This window comes from Anguilla anguilla, chromosome 13 (assembly GCF_013347855.1).
Source record: "Anguilla anguilla isolate fAngAng1 chromosome 13, fAngAng1.pri, whole genome shotgun sequence".
Lineage (NCBI taxonomy): Eukaryota > Metazoa > Chordata > Actinopteri > Anguilliformes > Anguillidae > Anguilla > Anguilla anguilla.
In genome coordinates this window covers 19,848,121-19,873,816 of record NC_049213.1, presented here as the reverse complement: position 1 = coordinate 19,873,816, position 25,696 = coordinate 19,848,121, and the positions used below count along the sequence as shown (strand labels likewise).

General features: G+C 42.4%; 3 protein-coding genes across 3 annotated transcripts; all 3 read right to left on the bottom strand.

Moving 5' to 3' along the window:
- Positions 1 to 525: 525 nt before the first annotated feature.
- si:dkeyp-97e7.9 (DEP domain-containing mTOR-interacting protein) lies at positions 526 to 5,851 on the bottom strand. The gene is made up of 10 exons (XM_035389359.1): positions 5,692 to 5,851; positions 5,058 to 5,236; positions 4,842 to 4,965; positions 3,754 to 3,932; positions 2,207 to 2,316; positions 2,092 to 2,161; positions 1,438 to 1,575; positions 1,258 to 1,328; positions 1,028 to 1,132; positions 526 to 917 (listed from the first exon to the last, which is right to left on the bottom strand). The coding sequence occupies exons 1-10, from the start codon at positions 5,775 to 5,777 to the stop codon at positions 792 to 794; spliced, it is 1,188 nt and encodes a 395-aa protein (XP_035245250.1). The 5' UTR covers positions 5,778 to 5,851; the 3' UTR covers positions 526 to 791.
- A 1,997-nt stretch (positions 5,852 to 7,848) lies between these two features.
- Positions 7,849 to 13,745, bottom strand: LOC118210832 (troponin C, skeletal muscle-like). The gene is made up of 6 exons (XM_035387289.1): positions 13,643 to 13,745; positions 10,875 to 10,926; positions 10,024 to 10,167; positions 9,668 to 9,782; positions 9,003 to 9,139; positions 7,849 to 8,707 (listed from the first exon to the last, which is right to left on the bottom strand). The coding sequence occupies exons 1-6, from the start codon at positions 13,643 to 13,645 to the stop codon at positions 8,676 to 8,678; spliced, it is 483 nt and encodes a 160-aa protein (XP_035243180.1). The 5' UTR covers positions 13,646 to 13,745; the 3' UTR covers positions 7,849 to 8,675.
- A 1,930-nt stretch (positions 13,746 to 15,675) lies between these two features.
- LOC118210865 (troponin C, skeletal muscle) lies at positions 15,676 to 23,880 on the bottom strand. Its single transcript, XM_035387331.1, has 6 exons — positions 23,741 to 23,880; positions 19,310 to 19,364; positions 17,936 to 18,079; positions 17,646 to 17,760; positions 16,820 to 16,956; positions 15,676 to 16,090 (listed from the first exon to the last, which is right to left on the bottom strand). The coding sequence occupies exons 1-6, from the start codon at positions 23,741 to 23,743 to the stop codon at positions 16,059 to 16,061; spliced, it is 486 nt and encodes a 161-aa protein (XP_035243222.1). The 5' UTR covers positions 23,744 to 23,880; the 3' UTR covers positions 15,676 to 16,058.
- Between the last annotated feature and the right edge of the window lie 1,816 nt (positions 23,881 to 25,696).

Below are 25,696 nucleotides of genomic sequence, written 5' to 3'. Positions count from 1 at the left end.
CAGAGATTAATTCACAAAATACTCAATTTGATCAGATCAGTTCTCTTCAATGACTGTACTTTGTGATCAAACCGGATTTTTCTAAATTTTATTTATCATTTAATCTGCCTAACGCAATGTGAAAAAGCTATGTATTACAAATTAAGGAAAAGCAAGGAAAATGAATGAAAATAGTTTGAGACTAATCAGTTTAAAGGAAAGTTTTCGGCCCCATAAATTTTCAGCTCACCAACTGCCCTTTTATTTATATTATATTTATATTTAATAGCTGTTAATGAATCAGAAACCCATTATAAGTGACAATATGAACATTGTGAATTACTGCAGTACATAAATATGTGGATGCTTTATAAAAAATAATGATGAATATATTTCAAACCACTGTTTTTTATACTTTAAGTTCTGAAAGCTGCAAGTCTTTGTATATTTGCCCACATATTCTGAAGAGTTCATATATTCTACAAGATGAGAAAAAATATTGTAAGAATATATGAACAAATACAGAAACTATTGCTGCTGTGAAATTGTATTCAATACAGATATAGGCAGTATATTCCATTTCTGTGAGGGTGATCACAGACAGGTGTTAGATCTCCATAGGAAAATGTACTGGTGCAACTGTGAGGTCATAGTCCATGGCCTGGATGTAAAACAAAAAATTGTTAAATACAGTTAAATGTATTTTCTCATAAAAAAGAAGTGACTCATAAGCAGAGATATAGTTAAAAGTAGGAAGTGCAAAACTGAAAAAGTGTGTCTGTCACACCTGAGGCAGGTTGGGTATCATCACCTCAGTCAAGTGGCTCCATCATCTCCAGCACAACCGTACGCGGTCCAGTCATGACCAGTTTGGTGACCGCGCGATAATCCAGGTGAAGGACACATAGCCCGTTCACCTGGTAAACAAACTGACGCACCTGAGGGAGGAGAGCTCTGTTTCTAAATGTCTTTCACTGCCATGCCTTTTACTTTGTGTGTGTGTGTATTTGAGTGAGTCAGTGTGTGCATGTGTTTGTTTATATTTTACCTTTACTCCTGCTGCAGCAGCAGGTCCCCCTGGATCCACAGCTTGGATATAACAAGGTGAAGACCCACGAACAACGAACCCCCAGCCCACAGCATCCCCCACTACCTGCAGAGGAACACAGAGACACTAATGGTCTGTTCTTCTGACACACTGACCCTCTGTTGCTCCGTCACACTGACACACCAATACTCACACACCACACAGAGACTCTTAACAGTGAGCTTGCTTACCGTCAGAACCCTTTTGATGAAAGGCCCCCCAGGAGACAGTAGCTCTCGGCAGGTCACTCTCCTCCTCAGCACTGTCAATCAGAGCCAGATAATCAGAATCAGCCAATCAGTCAGCAAGCGGTACTCTGTGTTAGGGTACCTCAGACAGTGGGTGCTGTACCAGGGTAAGTGGCCCCTGACCTGATTTAGGGTTGCACTTTGCCAGAGAGGCGGAGCAGAGAGGCACAGGGGGAAGGTATCCGCCGGGGCTGTTCTGCTGAGAGGGCCAACTCCCCCTGCGCACTGCCGACATCACCCTAATCTCCTTAGTGGGCTGTACTGCACACATACACACACACACATACACACACATGCATATGCACACATGCATATGCACACACAAACATGCACGTGCAGACATTCACAAACACGGAAGTATGCATGTGCATACACATACGCACAAATATACACACAAATATGCATACATTCACATATAAATATGCTCATGCACATACACACACACACACACACAAATATGCACACATACACGTACACACATATATGCACAGATGCGCACACACAAACACATACAGAAACAGGAAAAACATGGAAGTGTCATTAGAGCATTGTGTATTTAGTCGGTGTATTGTGTATTCTATGTGTCAATGTGTAAATGTGTGTGTGTATGAGAGAGAGGGTGTGCATGTAGTATTTGTGCATGTGAGAGAGGAAATGAATGAGAAAGTTTGTTTGTGAGCGTCCATATATAACGCGTGCCTAATGTGTGAGCCGTGTGTGTGTCTCTCTGTGTGAATGAGAGAGAGAGAGAGAATCGTTGTCTTTGTGTGTATGTACCAGACAGGAAGTTGCTGTTTCCCTGAGGGAGGTTTTTCCTCAGGGTGAAAGGGCTGTCAGTGAAATTCTCCTGTGTGTGAGCTCCCGCCCCCTCAGCTCCTCCAGCCCCGCCCACTGCATCTCCATCGCTCTCGGTCAGCAGCTCAGCCAGGCGGCGCCGTCGGCGGAAGTTAATGCAGAACTGATATAGCAGCGCGCCGTCAAAGAAGTGATGCTTCAGGGACACTGTGGAGAGAGGAAACCCAACTAAGAACTCATCCCCTTTAAGTATAGACACAACCTGGGCACACACACTTATACACACAAGTACACAAGTACACTAGGGATGTGAACCTCAGGCTTCACCATGATAGGATACAATTTAAATTCATGGGGCTACGGTTCAATATTTTGGCACACAGATTATGCTACAATATGATCCATATTGTATATGATCCAGTGAACACAATCCAGTTACAACGTACACATACAACCAAAATAAGGGTGAGAGTACCAAAACATATTGAAGTCATGTCTACCAGAAGGAAAAACCGTACTAACACAAGTGTTGATAAGGTCAAGTCAGAAATGTAAACATTGGTGTTGGCAGTGTTACTAGAGAGCAAACCACCATAAGATTATGGACATTTAAATAAATATTTTGATATTATTCATAATGATACAAATACGTTTTTGCACGTTATATCAAATGAATCAGATCGATGCCCTTCGGACCTCTGCTGATTTTATTCATACACATTTATAAACACATTTATGTACACAGGGCTAACATACGCACATACTCGTCATACGCACATTTAAAACCTGTGTACACACAAATACATTTTACATGTACACGCACATAAACCTATGTACACATATACACTGGCACAGATTCACAAATATAATCACACACGCTCATCTTTATTTTATAATCTTTGTATGTGCTTATACATACTAATAAAAAAACTCCCACAGACATACACTTATATATGCTGATACAGACCCATAAACAATAGACCTGAAACCTGTTTTCCTCAAACTTGTTCTCAGAGGAGAAGCTTATTGTAGCAGTGCCACTGGATTCTGTCACTGCAAAGTCAGGAGCCAGATGGTATTTACAGTCAGCAGTCAGTGTTTGAGTCAGTAAATGTCTTAAAATCCCATCAAACACATAGTTAAACAGACTGTTTGACAATGCCCTGACATTAGCCGCATACAGTAAGTGCATAATTATTGTTTGTTTGATAATGCTCATTATTTTAGGTTTGCTTGTTTGCAAACCACCATGGAAAATGGACATAACGTTTTTTTATTTTGACGTAACGAACTATACATCATCGAAAGCTAACTCATCGTTGATAATGATTCTCTTAGCTAACATATGTTTAACTAATTAACATTTTACCGAAGCTACCATAGCCAAACACAGCAGGCGCTATAATAGTATATTTTACTATGAGGTTCATATTTGGCAGTTCAGGTATAACTCATATTTGATGGAACCCTGCATATACATTCTTTTGTGTAGTGTGTGCATGTGCTGGGGGTGTGAGGGTACAGGTAGCCTGTTGGACAGTGTCTAAATGTGTCCCCGCCTTATTAAAATCAGAGCTACGCCGTTGGGTGGTGGCAGTGATGAAAGATGATAGGGACTGAGGGGCGGAGGGGGCGGTCCCTCACCATGCTGGATGATTCCATGCTCCAGCAGAGCGCGACACAGCTCCAGCCCCTGCCGCCTGCTCTCTGCCTCGCCATTCTGCAGCAGCCAATCAATCATCTGACAGCCGGGGAACGAGCGCTGATAAGCCACGCCCAGCTCCTCCCTCACCTGCAGGACAGAGCTCCTCCCCGAAATCAACCTGAGGTTACAAGCACACACACCGGTCCCTGCCCATATAAATACAAGTGCGAGTTTTCCTTTCGCGGCTTAAAACGGATACATTCACCCGACATGGTTGTGTGAGGCATTAACAACAGTACTGGAAGCTGGAAAAGTTTATTAACTCTTGATGCCATGCAAATGAACACAGGTTTACGGGCATATTCAAGAGCACCAAACATAAACCATGAACATTTTTGAATGTCAAGAGGCCTGGGAGGTAAAATTAAAGTAACAACAGCCTTTATATTGCAGCCAATGGCATACTTGAATTCACTGCAGTACATTACCCCACCAGCAATCAAGGAAAGCCAACATTCCAGCTCCCAAGAGGGGCCCATTACACATCTACTGAGTGTTGCAAAATATAGCAAACCATTCAGAGTGAACTTTGTGTTCAGTAGGCAGAACATTCAGAAACATAACAATGTTCTGGAGGAATTTTGTCCTTTGTAAATTCATACTTGTAGTTCCAAAGTTTGGATCAATAACAATTTATTAACAAAGTAAAAATAGTATAAGCCAATTACAATGCATTGTTGTTAAAGCAACAGCTTTATAACTCTTTCCCAGAACAAAATGTACCAATAAGGTTACAGGTAAGAAAATGGCCATTGTTACCTCTGTATGCATGTGTGCTCCCTTTCTGACTGACTATCAAAACACTCCCTTTGTACATCCATGCCTGCAGCAGGTCTATCCCAGTTGAATTCAACATGCTGAGACATTCAACAGACATGCTGAGGCACCCAAATTTCCTTACAGTTGTACCCTATGAATAAGCCCTAGGTGTGCAGCCACTTAAAATGCAAGATCTCCTTGTGGATATAACCTTATTTCAAATACACAGTATGCCGGAGGTTGTGTTGCAGGCCCAGCGTTGTCTTACTGTTCGTAGAGCCTCTGGCCACGAATGAACACCTTCACCTCCGAATTGAAGGGGAAAGTTCCGTCATCCTTACGGAAGCGGTACAGCAGTTTGGCATCTTTGAACACCGAGCACTTGTCACACACTGAAAGACACAGTGCACACAGTTACACACACACACACACACTCACACGCACACACACATACATACAATGCCCATATGTGTACACGCAGTACCTTGGTGTACGATGTCGTGCTCCATCAGATGCTGCATGAGACGAACGGCAGTGGCTCGGTCTGGCGCCTCCTTGTGGCTGATCAGCCAGTCTATCAGCTCCTGTGCCACAAAGCAGTTGGGGTAGGTGCGCAGGTGATACCTCCTGTCCTTGATCAGCTTGCTGTCGTGCAGTCGCAGCCTTCAGAAGGAGATGTGTGACTTTCACATTTATTTCCCTATGGGCCACAGTGTGGCCTGATGGGAAATCTACTGCACCTACGGGCTTAAATCGTTTTGATGAAATACGGTTGTAATGTTACAGAGGGAAGGTATTAACCTGAATTAAATACAAATTTAATACAAATTTAAACAGAATTTAAACTGAACTGAAACTGAGTGGCATTCGATTTGAATCAGTTTGTCTATATATTTCATGGAAGGTAGTCAGTGACACCTTCTGCAAAAAAAAACAAACACTTTCAGCAATGTAAACATTATATCATTCCTAACACCATTCCTCCAGTGTCACAAGCAGATTTGATTATGCTGATCATCTCTATGACAGAAAGCAGCTTTGTAATCATGCTGCTCCACACAAGAACATTCACAGGCAGGTACCATAGAGCTGATATGGCTCTCTCTCCCCTTCTTTACCTGAGCTGCTCACCCGCGATCATCACCTCCGCCTTGTGCTGCCTTGCAGTGGCTTTCCTCTTCATGCTGCTACCGATTTTCTCCATCTGTTTCTGAAAAACTCACGCTGACACACCAACACACTGACGCTGATACACTGACACATTCACACTGATACCCTGACACACTCACGCTGATACACTGGCACACTCAAACTGACACACTCACTGGGAAACTGATATCTCATATAGGAGTGAACCGACCAGCCTGAAGACCTCTATAACACCCTTAGTATTTACCAAACACCAAACACACAGCACGCACCCCCACCCATACACCCTTAGGGGACAATGTTGTGTACACACTCACACACACACAGACACACATACACACTTTCTCTCACTCACACACAAATACACTCACACACATTAGCGCACACAGAAGTAGGTTATAAGCATTTGTTTTTGATAATACGTAGACTGTTATCTAGACTGTTTTTGTGTGAATTTACAGTTGCAATAATATACTTTATAGTTTCAATGCACATTATAAAACCCCGCAATTGCATCTGTAGATACTTATTTTACTGTTCACTTTTAAAATATTGTTTCCTTTTTTGTAGGAAATTCTTTCAATGTCATTTCTCCACCAAAATTAATGTGAAAATATGATGAGATGTATTTATCTTTACATACACACACACACACACTCACACACACACACACACAGAGTGTGTAAAAATAAAAATTGTTGCAACACAACAGGTATTTAGGCTTTTTAATTGTCTAAAATACTGCATCTATACGTCTCTCTCTCTCTCCCTCTATATATATATATATATATATATATACGCACACACACACACACACAGACAGGTGGCAAAGTCCTGAGTCCAACTGTACATGCATTCCACTTGCTGAAGAGAAGATTGTTGGCAACAAAAAGCCCCCAAAACAGGAAGATGACAACAACTGAAGATTGTGTTAATTTGTCTGATTACTTTTGGTCCCCTAAAATGCAGGGGCTATGTATTAAAAGGGCTTTAATTCAATTCAATGTTTCATTTCAAATGTAATATGACTGAGTACCAACCCAAAACAACAAAAATTTTGTTACTGTCCATACATACAAAATATTTGATTAAATTCAAGCCATTACATACATACTGAAACTGTCTTGTTTGTCTCCCAAACAGCATGACCCACCAGACCATATTTGAGGAGAACTTCCTGGAACCGTTCATGATATCACAGTCATTTCTTGGTTCACAGACTGACACTGCAGAACATTTCACCAAGAAATCCTCCCTGCACTGCATACCTACAGCCCATTTCCACTGTCCATTTCTAACCAATAAAGAAATTCACTCCATGGCTTGGTGACAATACAACTAAAAAACTAAAAGATTGCCTTAGACCTGTCCTGGCATGAAATTAGGATCAAAATTTCCCTTAGGCCTTTTCTCACCATGTAAAATACTTCAATCTCTGAAAGATTTCTTGTAGGTGTCAGATCATCATGATTGTTCTTTTGACTGGTGTAAGTGCACCTTCCACTTATGTCCATCCTGTACTGTTATGTAATGTGCGTAGCATTTAAATTGTGTACAAGTTCATTTTCTTGGTCCAGTGCATTTTTTTTCAAGTTTTTATTTCATTGTATGCCCCTTGTGCCATAAATAATATTATACTGTAATATATGCACATTTCCAACCCTCTGTAATATTATACTGTAATATATACTGTAATATATATAGGGGTGACATAGCTCAGGAGGTAAGACCGATTGGCTGGCAGTCGGAGGGTTGCCGGTTCAAACCCCGCCCTGGGCATGTCGAAGTGTCCTTGAGCAAGACACCTAACCCCTAACCCCCAACTGCTCTGGCGAATGAGAGGCATAAATTGTAAAGCGCTTTGGATAAAAGCGCTATATAAATGCAGTCCATTTACCATTTACCATTTACCATATGCACATTCCCAACCCTCTGTAATATTATACTGTAATATATGCACATTCCCAACCCTCTGGAACAGAGAGGTGGCTTTGAACCAAAAAACAATTAGGTGGCTTTGAACCAAGAAAAAAAAAGTGTAGAAAAGGGAAAAAAGTTATTTCATTAATATTCCTTTATCAATATACAGACTAATGAAATTCTAGACCCACCAAACAGAAGCCAGATGTTTTTTTTAGCCATTTGTTTATTACACCTTTACAAGTGTTCATGTGCAGTTTCCATGGCGACTTGGTGTTAACTAGGAAGTATAAAAGTCTAACTGCTGATCTAGATGACATACTGCTAGGGGGAGTGGAGGGAGCCACTGGCTGTTGTTGTTGTGTCTTGGGATCGTAAGGTGTGCTCCCCTACAGCAGAGAGTGGAACTGCATTCCTTCCCAGCATAAGGATTTAGACCATGATGACAATGCAGTGGTCAGTCCTGGATGTGGCTTCATGCTGGTGAGAGAGAAGCAGGCAAAAAGCCACTTGACAGGAGTCAGAGTCTGTGGGCTCATTCTAATCACTTATTTTATCCATTCTTGTCTCCTTGGTCCTCGCCTGACCCAGAAATCGATTGAGGTCCGCCATGTTTAAAGACAGTCCAACGTATTCAATGCTCCTTGAAGGAGCTATGAGTGAGGAGCTAGGACGCTCCCAAAGGATGCTTGAGCAAGGAAACATGGGAGCATCCTTCACAGAGGTTTTCTTCCAGAACGTGTGATGTACTCATGATCGGCCTGTGGATCCACCTCTCTTAATCTTTCACATCTGTGATTGACATGGCTTAAAACTGATGTGTGACTGAACAAGGATTTTCCATTTGCCTAATACACGTTTCCTATATAGGATGCAAGGAGGTAAAAATAAGCGATTGGAATGAGCCCTGTCTGTCAAAAAAGGCTGAGGTCTGTAAAGACAGGGGGGAGGTGGAGCTTGTAGAGGGTGAAAGGAGGAGGGGCCAGAAGGGGTCGGAGGTCATGGGGAGGAGGAATGTCCTTGAGTCCCTGCTTTACTGCACATTTTCCATCATCTTAAGGAATTCTATAAAACAGCAACAAAAAAATGTAATTAACTTAGGCAAACAAAGATCACAACACAGCCACTCAAATCCAGTGACCCTAAACAGCCCCAAACATAAACTGGCAATTTCAAATGCCTTAAACTGCAATCCCTGTGGAATCATCAAAGCCCAGCAACACCAATCAAAGCAAACCAGTAACCAGAAACAGCAAACTCAAATACCCAAAATCGCAAACTGGTAGCCCCAAACACCCCCAAATGTGAACCAGAAACCTAAAACGCCCCAAATCACAGACCAGTGACTCCAAACACCCACCGTCAAAGTCCAGCATGCCATCTGCATTCTTGTCGCCGTCCTTCAGGAGCTCGTCGATCTCGTCCTCTGTGATGCTCTCTCCGGTGCTGCGGATGATCAGAGCAAACTCCTCTCTGTCGATGTAGCCATCGGCGTTCCTGCAGGACACAGACACGCACGCACGCGCGTGAGGCACAGTCCAGACACACGGCTCCCCAACACAGAACCGAGGATGAGACTGGCTTGTCCAGGTTCTTTTTGCAGTGTGACATAGTGAGGACTACACAGGGTTTCCCACACCTAGGCTTTACTTGGGCAGGCCACCCAAATAAATTAATGCCTGCCCAAATACACTTGGAGAACCATTTTCACAATTTTTTTTTATCCGTACGAGAAAACACCGCTATCCTTGATCAATTAACTAGCAATCTCCCTTTGTTTTACCCCTCACATTCCAGTTTGTTCTGCTTGCGCAAGAAGTGGGATATAGGCAACAGAATCTCACATGCTCTGTAGAGATGTCCATTTGTAATAAACAAATCTCTGCTTGTTTTTTTCTAAAGTCACTTGAACTGCTATAATATAATGCAATGTTGAACTTATGGGACATACAGGCCAGTTGGCTAATGTGAGAGCATGGAGCTGAATCCTAGCAGCCAATCCCCAGAGAAGATGATACAACTCACTTGTCAAATACACGAAAGCACTCAGCCAATTCCTCTTCGCTCTTTCCGGCCTGGTCCTCCTTTAGCTGTCTGACCATCATGACCAAGAACTCCTCAAAGTCGATGGTGCCGCTGCCTGAGATGAGAAGATTTAGACATGATTGATGAGGAGACCTTCAAAGTGTTCATTCCATAAGTTAGAGCATCTTTCTTTCTACATAATTAGTGAATTAGTGAGTGTCCTCTGTACTTTGAACAGATGCTTTGAAAAAAATGTAGAATACACCTACTCAAAATTCAAAAATAGCATCAGGTAGCTACCCTGGGATTTGTCACAGGTTTCAAAATGGCCTAAGAGTGAACCAAACATTGCTCACCGTCCTCATCAACCTCCTCAATGATTTCATCCAACTCCTCTCTTGTTGGGTTCTGGCCCAGCATCCTCATTACGGTACCCAACTCCTTGGTGCTGATGTCACCGCCACCGTCAGTGTCGAACATGTCGAAGGCAGCCTTGAACTCTGGGAGAATGTCGTAAACGTGGTGAGGAACGAATGGAAAGACAGCACGGATTTGTGAAACAGTCGAACAAATCTGAGCTGTTGGAGCATATTTGCCGTATCGTGGCTGCATCAGTATTGATGAAGTTCTGCAAAATCAATCACATTTACTTCTAACCCACTCTTCATAAATACAGATAAGTTCACTGAGTTTTGTGTGGAAATGAGTTATTGTGCACATTAAACATATTGCATGGAAAAAAAGAACTAATACATTACAATGTTGGAATCAGATCCAATGAGATTTTCCATTGCGTTTAAAACATTCTGGTAAAATACAGGCCTGCCCATAAATAAACATGAATCATTTTATTTCAAATATTTGCCAATTACAATGGCAGAAGATATTGTGTACAAGTGTGTTTATCTTAAACTGGAGAGTCTCAAAAAAGCATATGAACCCCCATATTTTTCAGGCGGACTGATAAAAACAAATGATTGCTCCTGATAATTAACAGTCACAGACTGAAACCTCCCCGACATAAATGTATTTATTAAATTTTACTACTGAGCAAGTGACAACATGGCGACACCCAACGAAGACCTAATAATGGCTGGCAACATCTCTTGCTCACAAGAAAAAGAATGAAATTAAATACTGGGAGAGTTAGATGGTGTGCGGGATATATCGTTCTCATAAACTGTGAAATGGATGGGTGCTAGCTCACCAGCGATCATCTCCTCGCTCAAGTAGGAGCGGGCCTCCTGTTGTGCTTCACTCTGTAAGACAACACCTTCATCATCATCATCATCATCATCATCATCCTCATCATCCTCACTGCCTGATGAGTCCCACTAATACAGTCCCAACATTGTCCCTGCAACATCTGTCTCACGTCATAGCAGTACAATAAAACACATTTTGTGTTTGTATGATCCCTTAGGCTACGCAACGGAAAAATATTTCCATATATTGAAAATATACAATTAGATATTGAATAATACATTTTAATGTAATGTGGAGGGTGTCCAAATACATTTTAAAAACTTGACAAAATATCTCAGTTTTTGCTCTTATAATACATTCTGTTGGCTATAGGCTATTAACATTGTAACGGCAGGGATCTGGCAAGGTTTGAACCTCGGTTTCCAGGGGGGAGAGGTGGCTGCGCTAACCATTACACTAAACATGAATTCACCGCAGTGGAGCAGTTAAGCAGCCTCAGGAGCAGATCGCTACAGTATGTATTGCACTAAGACCAAAGCAGCAACAATTGGTATATTATGCGAAATATATTTGATTGGTTTGTCCAAATGCGTATATCAGTGCTCATTTTTGGAACCTCTCTCCTCCAAATGTTTTTTCTTATTTCTCAGCCTCATAATGGCTTCCTTGACTTTCATTGGCACAACTATGGTCCTCATGCTGACAAATGGCAATAGCAGACTCCAAAGGCAATCAAAAACCTATAATCTAGAAGACTAGATACTGAAAGCTCTCTTATACCTGCACTACGGAAGCAATTAAACACACCTGACTGATCAGAAACACCTGTAAAGCCATTTGTCCCAAACATCATGGTGCCAAGAAATGGGGAGACAGGGTATTAAAAGTACTGTTATCTCTACATGATAAAACCAAAACATTGAACCCTTTAATGAAAGCTGAGAATCTACCCTTTAACCACATGCCAATTGTTTTAATACAAATATAAAATTGTAGTCAAGAGCCAAATACAAAAATATGCCCTTGTCCCAAACATTATGGAGCTCACTGTATATCTTACTTGACATTTTTCTCAATATAAACAACGATACAAAAGTGCTTCTTATTTCACAAATAAGTCGGTGCTATGTCCTGGAATCATTGGTATGTGCATTACATTGTCATTGCCACCAAGAATGACAAATCAAAAGAACCAAATGTGTTGTATCTCCATGTATATGGAAATATACTTTTTGTGTTAGGGATGTTTGTTAGTTATAGCAAGGAATACTGACCATCAGTTCGTCATCTAGGTGTTACAATGCAGGCTCTGAGTCATTTGAAGAAAAAAAGCCATTGCTGCATCCTTAAATAGATGAAGCACGGTGACAGCTGGATTACATGACACCCTCTGTGGGATATTGTCGCACCCAGCTGGGGCTCAACACATTAGCTCTGCTACCTTGTGCCAAGTCTTTAGATCAGTGGTTCTCACACTCTGTGTCCTGGGGATCCCTGTTCTATGCTAGGTTTCGCTACAGCCAATTGCAAAGTGAAGGCTGTCGAACACATGTTTAAGTTCTTTCCTAATGTATTCCTTTATCTTCTAAACACAATGCCAGCGTGGCTAGTTATCATTTGTCTTTGAATTCTTCATTAGTCAAATGGTTCGTTATAGCGGCCAGGTGTCTACACTTTCACCAATTAGTAGTGTAAGATTCGCTTCAGTCATTAAGACTTTGAAGAGTAGGTTTTTTTACATTGAAAATTCTAGCTGAAAATTCTCAATGTTCTATAACTCCATTGCTTTCGATTACTAGTCGTGATTATTACATCAGCACTAGAACGTTAATTTAAGAACATTAACAAGGGTTAATTTGATTACTTTTTAATGTAATCATTTCAAAAGCACAATAATTATAATGTGAATATCTGCCATGCATAGCTATTTCTGACATAGGCCTAATGTTAAAGAATGCCTCAAAACAAGAAAAGCGTCTAATTAAGAAAAAATGAATGCTAGAAGGCTGAGATTTCACTTGTGGTCTGAATAACGTACACTGGAGTCCCCAGGACCGAGTTTGAGAATCTCTGCTCTAAGGCTGCGTGGAAACCCAATTCCGAGGAATCTGCCTGATAAGCACGTAATCTTCCCGGCCCGAGGTCAAGCTGCCGGACCATCTGAAGCTCGAGGCAAAGAAAGCTATCCCTGCTCGACTTACTTCTCAGCACCAACTGAAAATTCTTCTGTAATCCCCGTTTCCTTTCGTGGATGCCCAAAAATGAGCAGTACGTCTCGAAAGATTTACACGCAATGTCATCAAAATATGCCAGACATAGGCTAGTTATAGCTTACAATAGGAAATAGTAGGCTATAGCCAGTGACCAAATATGACTCCTTTTCATGACACAATATTCAAGTAAAAACGAAATATTCAGCAATATGTATTTAAATGTCAATTTAATTCGCTTTTTCTTGATCTGACATAGCAAGTGGTGCCTAATGATGCAATTTCCCTTCACGTTTCTGTACTATGTAGGTTTAATATTACATAGGCCTATGCTTTTCAGTGTTGTTTTTCAAAATGATTTAATTTTAATTTACTAATGGCCCTACATGCATTTTATTGTAAAAGAAAGATAGAGCCAAAATAAGAGTTCTGAATTATTTTATTAATAGTTCATAATTCCAACGCTAAAGAGGGCAATTCTGATATGTCATTACCTTATTTCATGAACACCTCGATTGCTCTACATAATTAAACCTCCACACGGGTGAATTAAGCTTACCATAGCTGCGGATTAGTTTTCCCCAAAAAATTCCAAGGAAAAGGGCCAGAGGAACGGTCAGTCTGTGTGCACCTGAACAAAAAGACTAGACGTCAACTTGAGAGTTCACACACACTTAAAACCGGCAACCAAGGACACGCCCCCTGTCATTCACCGGGCTCCAGGATTAGAATCTTCAACTTTTAGGGTTCGGAAGCTGCTACAAGCCAATCGAATTCTGGAAAGAACGGTGGTCGCCACGAATCTACGAACATCTTTTTGGTGCAGCGCACATTCCCATGATTGAATATGGAGACGGAGAAACGAGGAGGCAGAAAGGCGATAGCCACACACACTGTACCATTTATAAAAGCCCCCGTTGGTGCCAATAAAGCCATTTGACGGTTTGAGAGGCCATAGAAATGACATCACAGAAACTTGTCGTTTTGTTGACTTTCTTAATTTTGTTTTTGGAAATGATTCTTCGTTCGTGCGAGGGTAATTATTTGCTGTCCATGTGCAGTTTTCAAACGTGAAGTTGAAGTCTGCATCTCTTGTGGTCTTTATTTCAGGTATTGGCTGACCTGGTGTTGAGAATACTTGGATTGTTACCTGTCCAGCACTGCCTGGTTTTTGATACACATGTTTGCTAATTTGAGGAGATTGATGAGAAGTAGAATGTTTCAAGGGATTTTTTGTGAGGGTGACTGTCATAGTGGGGGTAGGAGCAGGTGAGGTGCATATCTGACCACAAGAGAGAAAGGTCTCATACACAGGCACATTCAGATTTGTGGAGTCTTGTGCAAGGCTGTGGGTATTGCTAAAAATTTCGGGCCGGGATACTGTGTTGCTGTAGGGCTTTGATACTGCTGTAATGAAGGGCTGGGATACTACTGTAATTCAGGGCTAGGATACTGCTGTAATGCAGGTCTGTGATACTACTGTAATTCAGGGCTGTGATACTACTGTAATTCAGGACTGTGATAGTACCGTAATTCAGGTCTGTGATACTACTGTAATTCAGGACTGTGATAGTACCGTAATTCAGGTCTGTGATACTACTGTAATTCAGGGCTGTGATACTTCTGTAATGCAGGATGGTTGTAGGGTTTTACCACGGGGGGAGTGTAACCCTAAACTTCCAGAAAGTGCTTGTGCCTCAGAAGTGGAGTGCCAGGAATAGCGTGACTCTTTGAGCTAAGTGGGGAGTGGGCCCATGACGGTGGTACAGACAAGAACAGCAGTTTTGGCTTCTCCTTGTATGGCTGTGGTCTTCCTGTACTGGGGGAGAGGGGGTCAAGGGCTGGAGGGGGTGTATTAGGAGCAGTATACCCTGGAGGGTCATGGGGAGCTTTTTGGAGAATCCCTGAAGCTGGCATAGGACAGCTGCACCTCTGAAACCTTCCTATTTAGCCTTCAAACACCATAACTTGCTACTTTCCTACTCGAAGTCCAGGCATGGACCCACCCGCCCCCAACCCCAATAATATGCTGGGAACTGGGAGGACACCCCAGGTAACCACGATTCCCTCCCCACCCCAGCCCATCCACCCAACCTGAAGAAATGCGCTTAAGAGTCAAACAAGATTGTTTGATTGGCCAAACGGAATAACCAACATTTAAGTGAAATTCCATGAGAATGGTATATGGGAACATGGGGAAAAGTGAACAGCCTTTCCGAGCTGGTGTGAGAGGGGATGAAAAAACGAAGGAGAGAGGAGAAGAAAAAATGGAAGGGAAGGAGGAGTTCGACAAAAGAGTCAGTCTATTGTATTCTGGTGGGAGATGATCAAATCTGCCTTTCTGTTAGGAGTCACTTGTTTAAAAAAAAAAAAACTATATTCACTTGTTTTTTCCTTCCCCCCTTCTCTGCATAAACAGTGCACAGTTTTTCAAGTGGAGAAGAAAAGGAGGGAGCGCTGTGGGGTTATTCAGAAAAAGACAACACAACACATGAGTACAAAAAAAAATATCACAAGAACAACACACAAAACAACTACGGAACTACACACCGGTAACCACCCTAGCCAAAAAAACCATACCAGACAGAATGGTCTGAGGCAAAGCTAGAAACTGGTTTATTTTGGAAGGCATTCTGTACACGGCTTATTGGAGAGGTTGCGAGTTTGTGTGTTTGTGTGTGTATGTGTGTGTGTGTGTGTCTGTCTGTCTGTGTGGAGGGGCAAAGAGGGTGAAATTAGCAAGTTTCTTGAGCAGCAACAGGTGTAGAGGAAGACAGCTGGGGGTGGGGGTTCCTTGCAGAAGGCTGGGGGAGATATTTATACTCCTTCCCAAAAGCAGTAGCAGCAGGAGGCCATTCTGTCCCCTGGGCTTTCCCAGTGCCTCTGCTCTTCTGTCCCAATACTGCGGTCTACAAGTGCTGTTTGCTGTTCCTGTCTTCACCAGCAGAGGGCATCGGAGAGGAATGTTCTCTGTTCTACTGAATGTTCTCCATCATTTTCAGCCATTCTGAAAGAGGGAAGAGTACAAGGAATATGTGAGACTAAATTAAATGCTTTCATACACCCCCTGACCCTCCAACACAGTCACATAGGACACACAAATACAGAAACCCACACACACACACGAACGCACGCACGCACTTATGCATTTTCCCCACACACAGACACATAGTGCACACACATATAAAAACATAAACACAAACATGCACACATACACTCACACACATACATACATATACACACACACACACACGCACACACACACACGTGGATATACACCTGCAGCATTAACACAAGGCTGTGACACACTTGCATGCTGCCCTCTGCTGTTTCTGTGACAATACTGATGCAGTTTAACTGAACTTCTTCACCTGGTTTGACCTCCTTCTAAATCCTCTCATATAAAATATCCTCATACCTTACCTAAAAATTACTTAAAGCATATTCCTCTCTTACAAAATATCCTGATATCTCAGCCACAATGATAGTGTAGCCACCGAAATCTCTCTTTCAAGACAAAAAGTATAGGTCTTGCAGGCAGTGTAAAGCCATTCTCCTAGGCACAGGACAAATGTATTGCTCAAGAGACCATTTTCCTTGGGGCCATTGTAAAGACATTCACCTGAAGGGCAGTACCGAGACCTTTCCTCTAGGGGGCAGTTCATATGGCCTCCCAACCACACCCAATCAGAATGTGTGTGGGTGTGTGCGCGCATGTGTGGAAATTGTCTCTTACCATCAAAGTCGATCTTGCCGTCGTTGTTTTTGTCACCGTCTGCCATCAGCTCGTCGATCTCCTCCTCCGACACGGGCTCTCCTGAAGAGCGCAGGATCTCCCCAAACTCCTCGCGATCAATGAAGCCATCGCCATTCCTGTGCACAGGCACCAGCAGTTCCACACAACGGCAAATGGGGACACTCTATCTCTCTGCCTGTCTTTTAAACACGGTTTATTTATGTCTCTATCACACATGTCTCACTGTCAAAACAATAGCAGTATTTCCTCTTTTGAGAAGTGTTCATGCTTGTGGGGATGTGGGTGTATATGTGCATGCGTGTGTGAGTGCTTGCTTGCTTGTGGGTATGGGTGTAAGTGACTCAGTAATTAGCTAGCTAACATTAAATTCGGTCAAAATTACAAAAGTGAAACTATGTATATTGTAAGTATAAAGTATAACTTAAAGAATTAAATAAAACAATTAAATTGTTCAATTTCATTGCCTTAGCAATAAAGGTCATACTTCAATGTTGTTATTTGTTCTTTATTTTAAAGAAGATATTGGTTCTGGTCCACCCATGCCTACACCATTGGTGTGTGTGTGTGTGTGTGTGTGTGTGTGTGTATACATGTGTGGGTGTTTGTATGCGTGTGTGTGTACGTGTGTGTATGCGTGTGTGTGTACGTGTGTGTATGTGTGTATGTGTGTGTGCGCACGCATGTGTGTATACGTGTGTGTGTACGTTTGTGTGTATGTGTGTACGTGTGTGTGTGGAGGGGGGCGTGCCTACAGAAGGACAGGAGCTGAGAAAGATGAGAGAGCGGTACACTGAGGTTGACGTACTTGTCAAACACTCTGAAGAATTCTGCCAACTCTTCTTCGCTCTTTCCGGCCTGGTCCTCTTTGAGCTGTTGCACCATCATGACCAAGAACTCCTCAAAGTCGATGGTGCCGCTGCCTTATGGGGGGCATGTGGGGGATTGTAAGGATGGGATAGAGGACAGGCAGACAGACAGGCAGACAGCCCACACATTGATAATGAACAGGACAGATGCACGCATCCCACAGCTGTCTGGGGTTATATACTGTAATATTTCACGCAATGAGCTGTGACCTCAGCCCCGTGACCTTACCATCCTCGTCCACCTCCTCAATGATGGCATCCAACTCCTCTCTTGTTGGGTTCTGGCCCAGCATCCTCATCACGGTGCCCAACTCCTTGGTGCTGATGTCACCGCCACCGTCAGTGTCAAACATGTCGAAGGCAGCTTTGAACTCTGGGAGAACATGGTGGACAGCATATTCAGAAATTTCCTTTGCAAAAATCCTTTGCACAAATCCTCAAATTTCCTTGCAAACTGGATGTCAGCAGATACCCATACTGATCAGTCATGTGATCTGATGACATCAACTCAAAATATACCTACATACAGTGTCTCTGCTCTTACCTCAGCTCCCTTTTCTACATTCACATTATATTTATATTGAGGTATTTGGCAGATGCTTTTATCCGGAGGAACTTGTACACATTCATGTAACACGTACATATAGGTTTAGGCCATGAACAGTAGTGATGCCAAACCATCAACCGATCCGTAGCCAAGTCAATACACAATTACAATATAAAGGTAGATGCCATAGTAGCTGAAAGAGGGAAACAGAAAATGTAATAATAGGAATCATGTGGGTTAGGGGATAACATTTTAGACTGAGCATAGGAACAGCTAGTGAACTCAAGCTAAATGTTCAGAACTCAGCATTAGGTGAGCCAAGGTGCAGGATCCATAGGTGCATTTTTCGTCTGCGGCAGAAGATGGACAGCAACTCTGCTGTCCTGGTTGCAGAACCCACTCCACTAAATGCTGCAATGCATCACCACACTCTTGGCACTAAATACTGTACTTGTATCTTTGTCTAGCATTTTTATGTTGCACTAGTATTGTCATCTTGATGCCATAGCTCTTTAACATATCTCTTGTAATCATTCCTCGACTACTTTGACTTGCTATAATTTTACTCACTTAGCCCATGCTTACTGTACGAATTAGACTTGATGTTCATGGATATACATACTTTCGGAATTGTACCGTGTCTAACCGTTGTTCCGAAAATTTAGGTATGCACTCATTGTACATTGCTTTGGATAAAAGCATCTGCCAAATAAAATGTAAAGTAATATAACTAAATGTAACTACCAACTTGACGCTATGTGATATTTATAACTTGTGTTTGTACTTATTCCACAAATGACTCACATTGCTCTGTGAGTCAACTGATTGCTCTGTGAGTCAAATACTTCTAGCACTGTTATATGCATGTAAGAAAGACAACCTAATTTTCAGTCGCTGTGGATATCACATCAACTAAATGTGCATTGTTCCCAGTCTAGTTTCTGCTATAATTGTATGTGTTTTATTTCAATTCCAGAGTCTATCCCCACAAAACATTATAATAAGTTCTGTGTGCAGTGGTAATAAGTTTTACTATAAATCAGAGGAGAAACTCACCCGCAATCATCTCCTCACTCAGGAAGGAGCGTGCGTCAGTCTGCGCGTCAGTAGGCTGCAGGAAAGAGAGAGGGAGAGGGAGAGGGAGGGAAAGGTGGGTGAGAAAGGGAGAGAGACAAGGATGAGTTTAGGCACCTCCTTTAAAAGAATGAGCCTAAAGTAAGCGTGGTAAGGCCACATTAATGCTTTTCTTTTCATTTATTTTGATTCAGACCATTGCCTACATGTACAATGTACAATGACAGTGGACTAACCTTTCTTGCTAAATTATACAAGCCAACAGAGTTTTGCTTATTTATCGGGCTGATTTTAATTGGTTTTTCTGTGAAATTATTTCAGATTAACAGGCAACCCTGGGACACTGACCTGGTCCCCTGCTCCACAGTAAATCCTGAGCTTGCTCACACTGACTCACTCACAGTTAGTTTTTCATTCTGCTGATGGAAACCCATGCAGATCTACCTGTTAACTATTAAACAGTCATAATATTTCATAGTTCAAAATTTGTTTTGCCAACAACAAACAGGCTGAACAGCAAAATCAAATTACTTTCTGGAAAATTTAGAAGTGTTAACACACTAAAATTTATAGACAGTACAGACAGCACCACAAACCTAACTAGTCAAAAAAAAAAGTTCTCAGGGGCCCTGGACAAGTTCTTATTCAACCACAGCCTGACTTCTGACCACAAAAGCAGAGATTTTGGATTAAGAGAGAATGTTTTCTTTTAATTTGGACTTCACCTGGAGATGTGCTTGATTGTGTTATTGGGTTGGGCCAAGATGCATATTATATGTTCTATAATTACCTCACGGACAGAACCCAGTTTATAAGTGTGGATGGTGGAAACCAATCTGACTTTTTGGAATTCTAAATGAGTCCCCCAGGGCTCAGTCTTGGCACCTGTCATCTTTCCTATTTATATGTGACATTAGTGTACCTTACCTAATAAACAGTAATAAACTTCATCTGTATGCTGATGACACTGTTGCTTATCCAAGTGATCCCTTAGTAAGCTTGAAGTATGGCCTTATCACCATTCGGAAGTCACAGTTAGTCTAGAGAGTAGTCTGACAAGCTAAAAGGTCCGTGCTTTTTTTTTGGGTTCACATTAAAATATCCCAGACTGACATGTTGTTACCCTTGGCGCACACAAATTGAAAGATTCTCATTTCATAATATATATCTATTTTTGTTTTATTGATGACAAGGTGTCATTAATAAAACTTCATACAGACAGGCTAACTAAGATGAAAATTAAAATCAGGTTTTTACAGCAATAAATCTTGTTTGCCACTTGACAGCAGTAAGAGGATTGCTCAGGCTTTTTCCTGCTCGTACTAGGCTATGGTGATGCAATTTATATGCAATGCATCACCCACGTTTTCTAAAGCGCTTGCATACAGAATACTGTAGTGGTCTTCACTTTACCACCAGTGCCAAATTTCAAACTCATCACTGTGGGATCCTATGCCCTGCCCTTTCAGAAACAACTCTCATCAGTTGCTCATGGGTGGCTCAATTGGTTAGGTCACCATGCCGTGGTGCGTGGATGAGCCCCACAGCCTCAAATCCAGAAAGGGGCCAGTAACTCTATAGGGCACCATGCAATTGGCGATTGCTTTACCCAGGGTATGGGCGGATTGTATGGTATGGGAGGATCGAGTCAATTAGGGGGCCTGTGTTTCATGGCTCTCTAGTGACCCCTGCTGGTTGATTGGGCTACCGTGGACTGCATGCCAAAGCTGCATATAACAGGCCTTCATCCAATTCCATTCCATGGGAGCTTGGCTGCAGGCTGCTGTGTAAAAACAAGCAGGTTGGCGACACCACGCGTTTAGGAGGATATCTACAGTCTCCTGCATTGGACATGGGCTTGGCTACGGTTGCAAATCACTAACATTCCAAATTAGGGTCGACATTGGACATAGCTACCACTACACATTGATTTGAAATTGAAATATAAAAACATATCCCAAAAGTGAAAGTGACCACCTTTCCAGCATTGTAACCACCCAAGCTGGATGGTGAAAATATTTTGAATTAAATGAAGACATGTATCATTCAGCATGTTCTTATAAGGGCAGTGTGTTTGCAATAAAATCATTCAAAATTAAGTACCTTTGAAGGTTAAAGTTAAAAGTTTACAATGAGATTTGGTGTTGGATCTGATAGCCCACCCGTCACTCCCAATACTACCTTCACATATTAAAGTTACATTAAAATGTGAAGGTTAAATTTATATGAAAAATGAAGGGAAAATGATTTTAATAAACATTGATTCTCTTTGGGACCAACAGGGTTTAAACCTATGGATACAGCATGGCTGTGAAATCTCGGCCAAACTTACCCTCAGACCACAGTGAAATTAATAGCGATCAAACTTAACACTCAATATGGTATATTTATGAAGCAACACACACAGATGGATTCATGCAGCTTCAGCAAATTATGAAGAGCCCGTCTGAGATGCTCATAGCACAGCTGCTGTCATCACCTCATCTCAGCTACACATGCACAATCTTCACATTGCTGGCCTGGCGCAGTCTGGCTGCAGTACACTGCACACGCACACGTACGTAAATGCCCACACTCACACACACACACACACTCACACTTGCACACACACACATACACACACACACTCACACTCACTCACACACACAGATACGCACACACAAACATGCACACACAGCCAAAAGATCAGCTCAGATGTGCCGCTGTGACTGCCGCTCTCACGCACGCAGAATTCCATCTCTCTGAGAACATTACTGCCAAGCTCTATCGGGATCTATTATTGGATCATTCAATCTGCTTGTGCGCTGAATGGGTTCCTATGTGCAGGCATTTCCAACGTGCAAGCAACACTTCACCATAAGCGAGTGCGAGTTTGTGCTGATGATGAACGCATCACTGCGGAGTGAAAATCATCTTCAGTTATGGAGGAGAGAAGCAGCTGGTGCTAAACTTAACGACCCTGAGCGGGCTGGCTGACGTGTGGAAAATGCCTGTTAAGTTTCCCCAGGGTTTATTTCTGTGAGGGGAGGCCATGCATGATAGGCCAAACTGCTGCAGTAAAATAAGCCATCTCTTATTGGCTAGGATCCACCCACCTGTTTGCCACTGGGTGAGTCGATGATAGCCAAACATAGCTGATGCCGCAGGATGATCGCCTGACCTCCCCACCTCCTCCAAAGCACCCTTCATCAGCCCCACAAATATGTCCGCAACACCTTAACACCCCCCCCCCCCCCCACACTGTCACAGCGCTCAAGTTCCATAATCCCTGCCCCTATCCCCCCAAAGACCATAGCACACGGTTTCAATCTCACTCCCTCCTACATTCTCTCATTATTTTTGTCTATGTAAATAAATCGCTTTAAATCTCTTTTTTGCACCCTCACACACACACACACACACACACAAATACATACAATCACACATCACCATGGTGCGGCTCTGTACTAACATCACACAAACGTTTCAGAAACATCAAAAAGTGCCTCCACTCCGCATGATGACATCACTTCACGCACTCTAAATCAAAGACCTGAGAAGGGCACTAAATATAATCCATATCACTGTTTTCAGGCAACAGCCAGCCCCCTTTTGACCACAGGTATGCCAAGATTCACTGAATTCACTCAGTCTCTTCATCCACGAATTTCAGAACTAGAATATGAATAACAGCTGCATCACAAACAAATCAATTTCTCCTGGAGGTGTGGATTATTAAGTTCTTTCCAGGTGTTCCTTGTGTTACGTCTTCCTCCACAAAAAAAGGAAACATGGAAAATGTTACTAAAAAAATACACATTGAAACCACTTTTTTTGGTAAACATCGTATTCAAATTCAGCCAACCATTAATACTGTTACTTTTATTTCCCTCTGTGTTATCCTCACTTTGACATAATGATATTTTCCATTAAATCTCTGATGAAAAGGCGGATTAAATAACTACCCCCACACTCTCTATGGGACCCAGCATCCTTTCGCAAAACAGAGCATACACAGCACCCGTCAAATTTACCCAGCACAGCTCTCACAGTTAGACATGCATCTCAAAAACAGAGCCGTCCTCCCACCCACGAAAATCACCATCAGGAATTTTCCCTCCAATTTTCACCAGTAAATAAATCCACCTTAATTCTCAAACCCAGCAGGCTTGACTAAAGGCAAGCGACAGAATGTTTCTGATCAGCCAACATCAGCAACATGAGGAGGAGCTGCTGGGATGCTGAGCATTGGGTACTGTCGTGTTTGCGTACACTCCAAAGGTGTATGTACATGGAAGGAGTCATAAGAACTCGGCCTGCCCACCTGCTGCAGACACGCATTTTCCCTGCATCAGGGGATCTCCACAACATGTTGAGTGAATCGGAGCTAACAGGACAGGGTGCCCCTGCACCTCCATCAGTACAGACTCTTACCATGATGCTGGTGATCAGAAGGAGTCAAACCACAGAGAGACCGATAACAGCGACTCCAAAGCGTAGCCTGCAGATGTCCTGCTGAAGTAAGCTCAACTAAGCCAGCCTGGGTCCCCCGTCTGTTCCGTTAATAAGTACCCTCAAACCCCAGCGCACTTCCCCAGAAAATACTCAGGATTGGGCAAGACCCCTTGGGCACAGGCGCTTCCTGCCCAATCACAGAGCAGCCTGGTGCACCCCCCGACAGGCCCCTGCATGCTTGGTAGACCCCCTCATTTTCCCATATTTAGCTAAAGGATGCCACTCCCTGTCTCAATTACATTTAATAAAAAAAAGCACTGCCCAGACGTGGGTAGGTTATTTTGGAGAGGATCCAGACAAGGAGCCTCAGAGCACTGCTTTTGAGAGAAGGAGGGTGGACGTGTGGAAGAACAATTTTACCCACCCACTCAGACATAGGGGAGAGAGTGAGGGGAGAGAGAGAGTGAGAGTGAGAGAGAGACAGAGAAACAGAGTCAGAGACAGAGAGAGAGACACAGACAGTGAGAGAGAGAGATAAAGATAGGGAGAGAGAAATGTGGTAAGGCAAGATAACTAAACAAGTTCACCTTTCTACAGCTTGTTAGCCCTGATCTGGTCCATCTGACCCGGTATCTCTGCAATTTGTTAACAATGACCCGGTCAATCTGATCAAGCATCTCTACAGCATGCTAACCCTGACTTGGTCAATTTGACTTGGTTCGCCAGTTACTACTTTGAATTTGGGTTGGTCCCACACAAGTCCCAAAATCACAAAAACTCTCACCGGTGTGAACGAGTCAAGTGTTCGGGGGGGAAAGAAAAAACAAACAGTCAGTCCTCCAGTGGCAACCATAGATAAAATCTGTGCAAAAAATCTGTCTCACCTTTTTTGTAAGAAGAACAATTAAGTGGACCTGAAATTAAATCCAATCCCCGTGGTATAAACAACAACCAGCACTCAACATGAACAAAGAACAATACCTTTACTTGGAGGGGATCTAATGCGCAGGTAAGACAGGTAAACCCAGGCTAGATAAGATGCAGGAGAATACACTTCCATTTAAAATATATGCATTTGAAAGGGCTTTTCATAAAGCCAGATTATGCATTGCATTTAAATCATTTTACCCCCGTAAGATCACAAATATTTGATTGGAGTGTTCTAGATGGAACATTCTAATTCTGATGTAACAATCAATTCTGGTAAGTGAAAGCAATGGAATTCTAGAACACACCATTCCAAAATCTACTCTTCAAAGGGTTAATGAATTTGGTTGTGGGTTTGGAGTCTGGGGACTGGATCACACCTGGTCGTGAGGATGAGGCTGTTTGGAAATCAGTGACAGAGAGAGAAAAGATAAAAGTTAAAAGCACAGAATAAAGGTGATGGGGAGGGGACGTTAGAGGGCTACAGTGAACAGCTACAGGAGGTAGAGATGCATATGGTGATTTGTACCTGTTTTAGCAGGTTAAGATAACAGTGTATGCTATATAACAGGGGCTGTAGGGAAGTTTATCTCCAAAATCTTTTAAACTTCAAAAAAGTGAAATAAGTTATGTGCACCTTTTATATTTCACACCTGAGCTAGGTTAGACTTTTGAAGTTAAAAGGAACATGCATCCAATGGGGTTTTACCTGTTGGAAAGTCTGCTGCAGTTTCCTGTAGTCACGATTGCTGTGTCTTGCATTTCAGTAGAAAAACTGTCTGAGAATTCTGGAGGGAGCTTCAGAAAAATTGCAGATTAAGGCTCTCCCCTTTTCAGTATGCAGAAACGTGCACTTCATTATTACAATGTATATTTCCCACATGCTCACAGCACTGGGAAAGCGGACCAGGGCTTCAGCTTTTAGCCACTGTCTGTTCTTTTCCTGTAAGGACCTGCCTCTAAATGGACAGAGGTACATTTTCTTCAGAAACACAATTTTACAAGCAT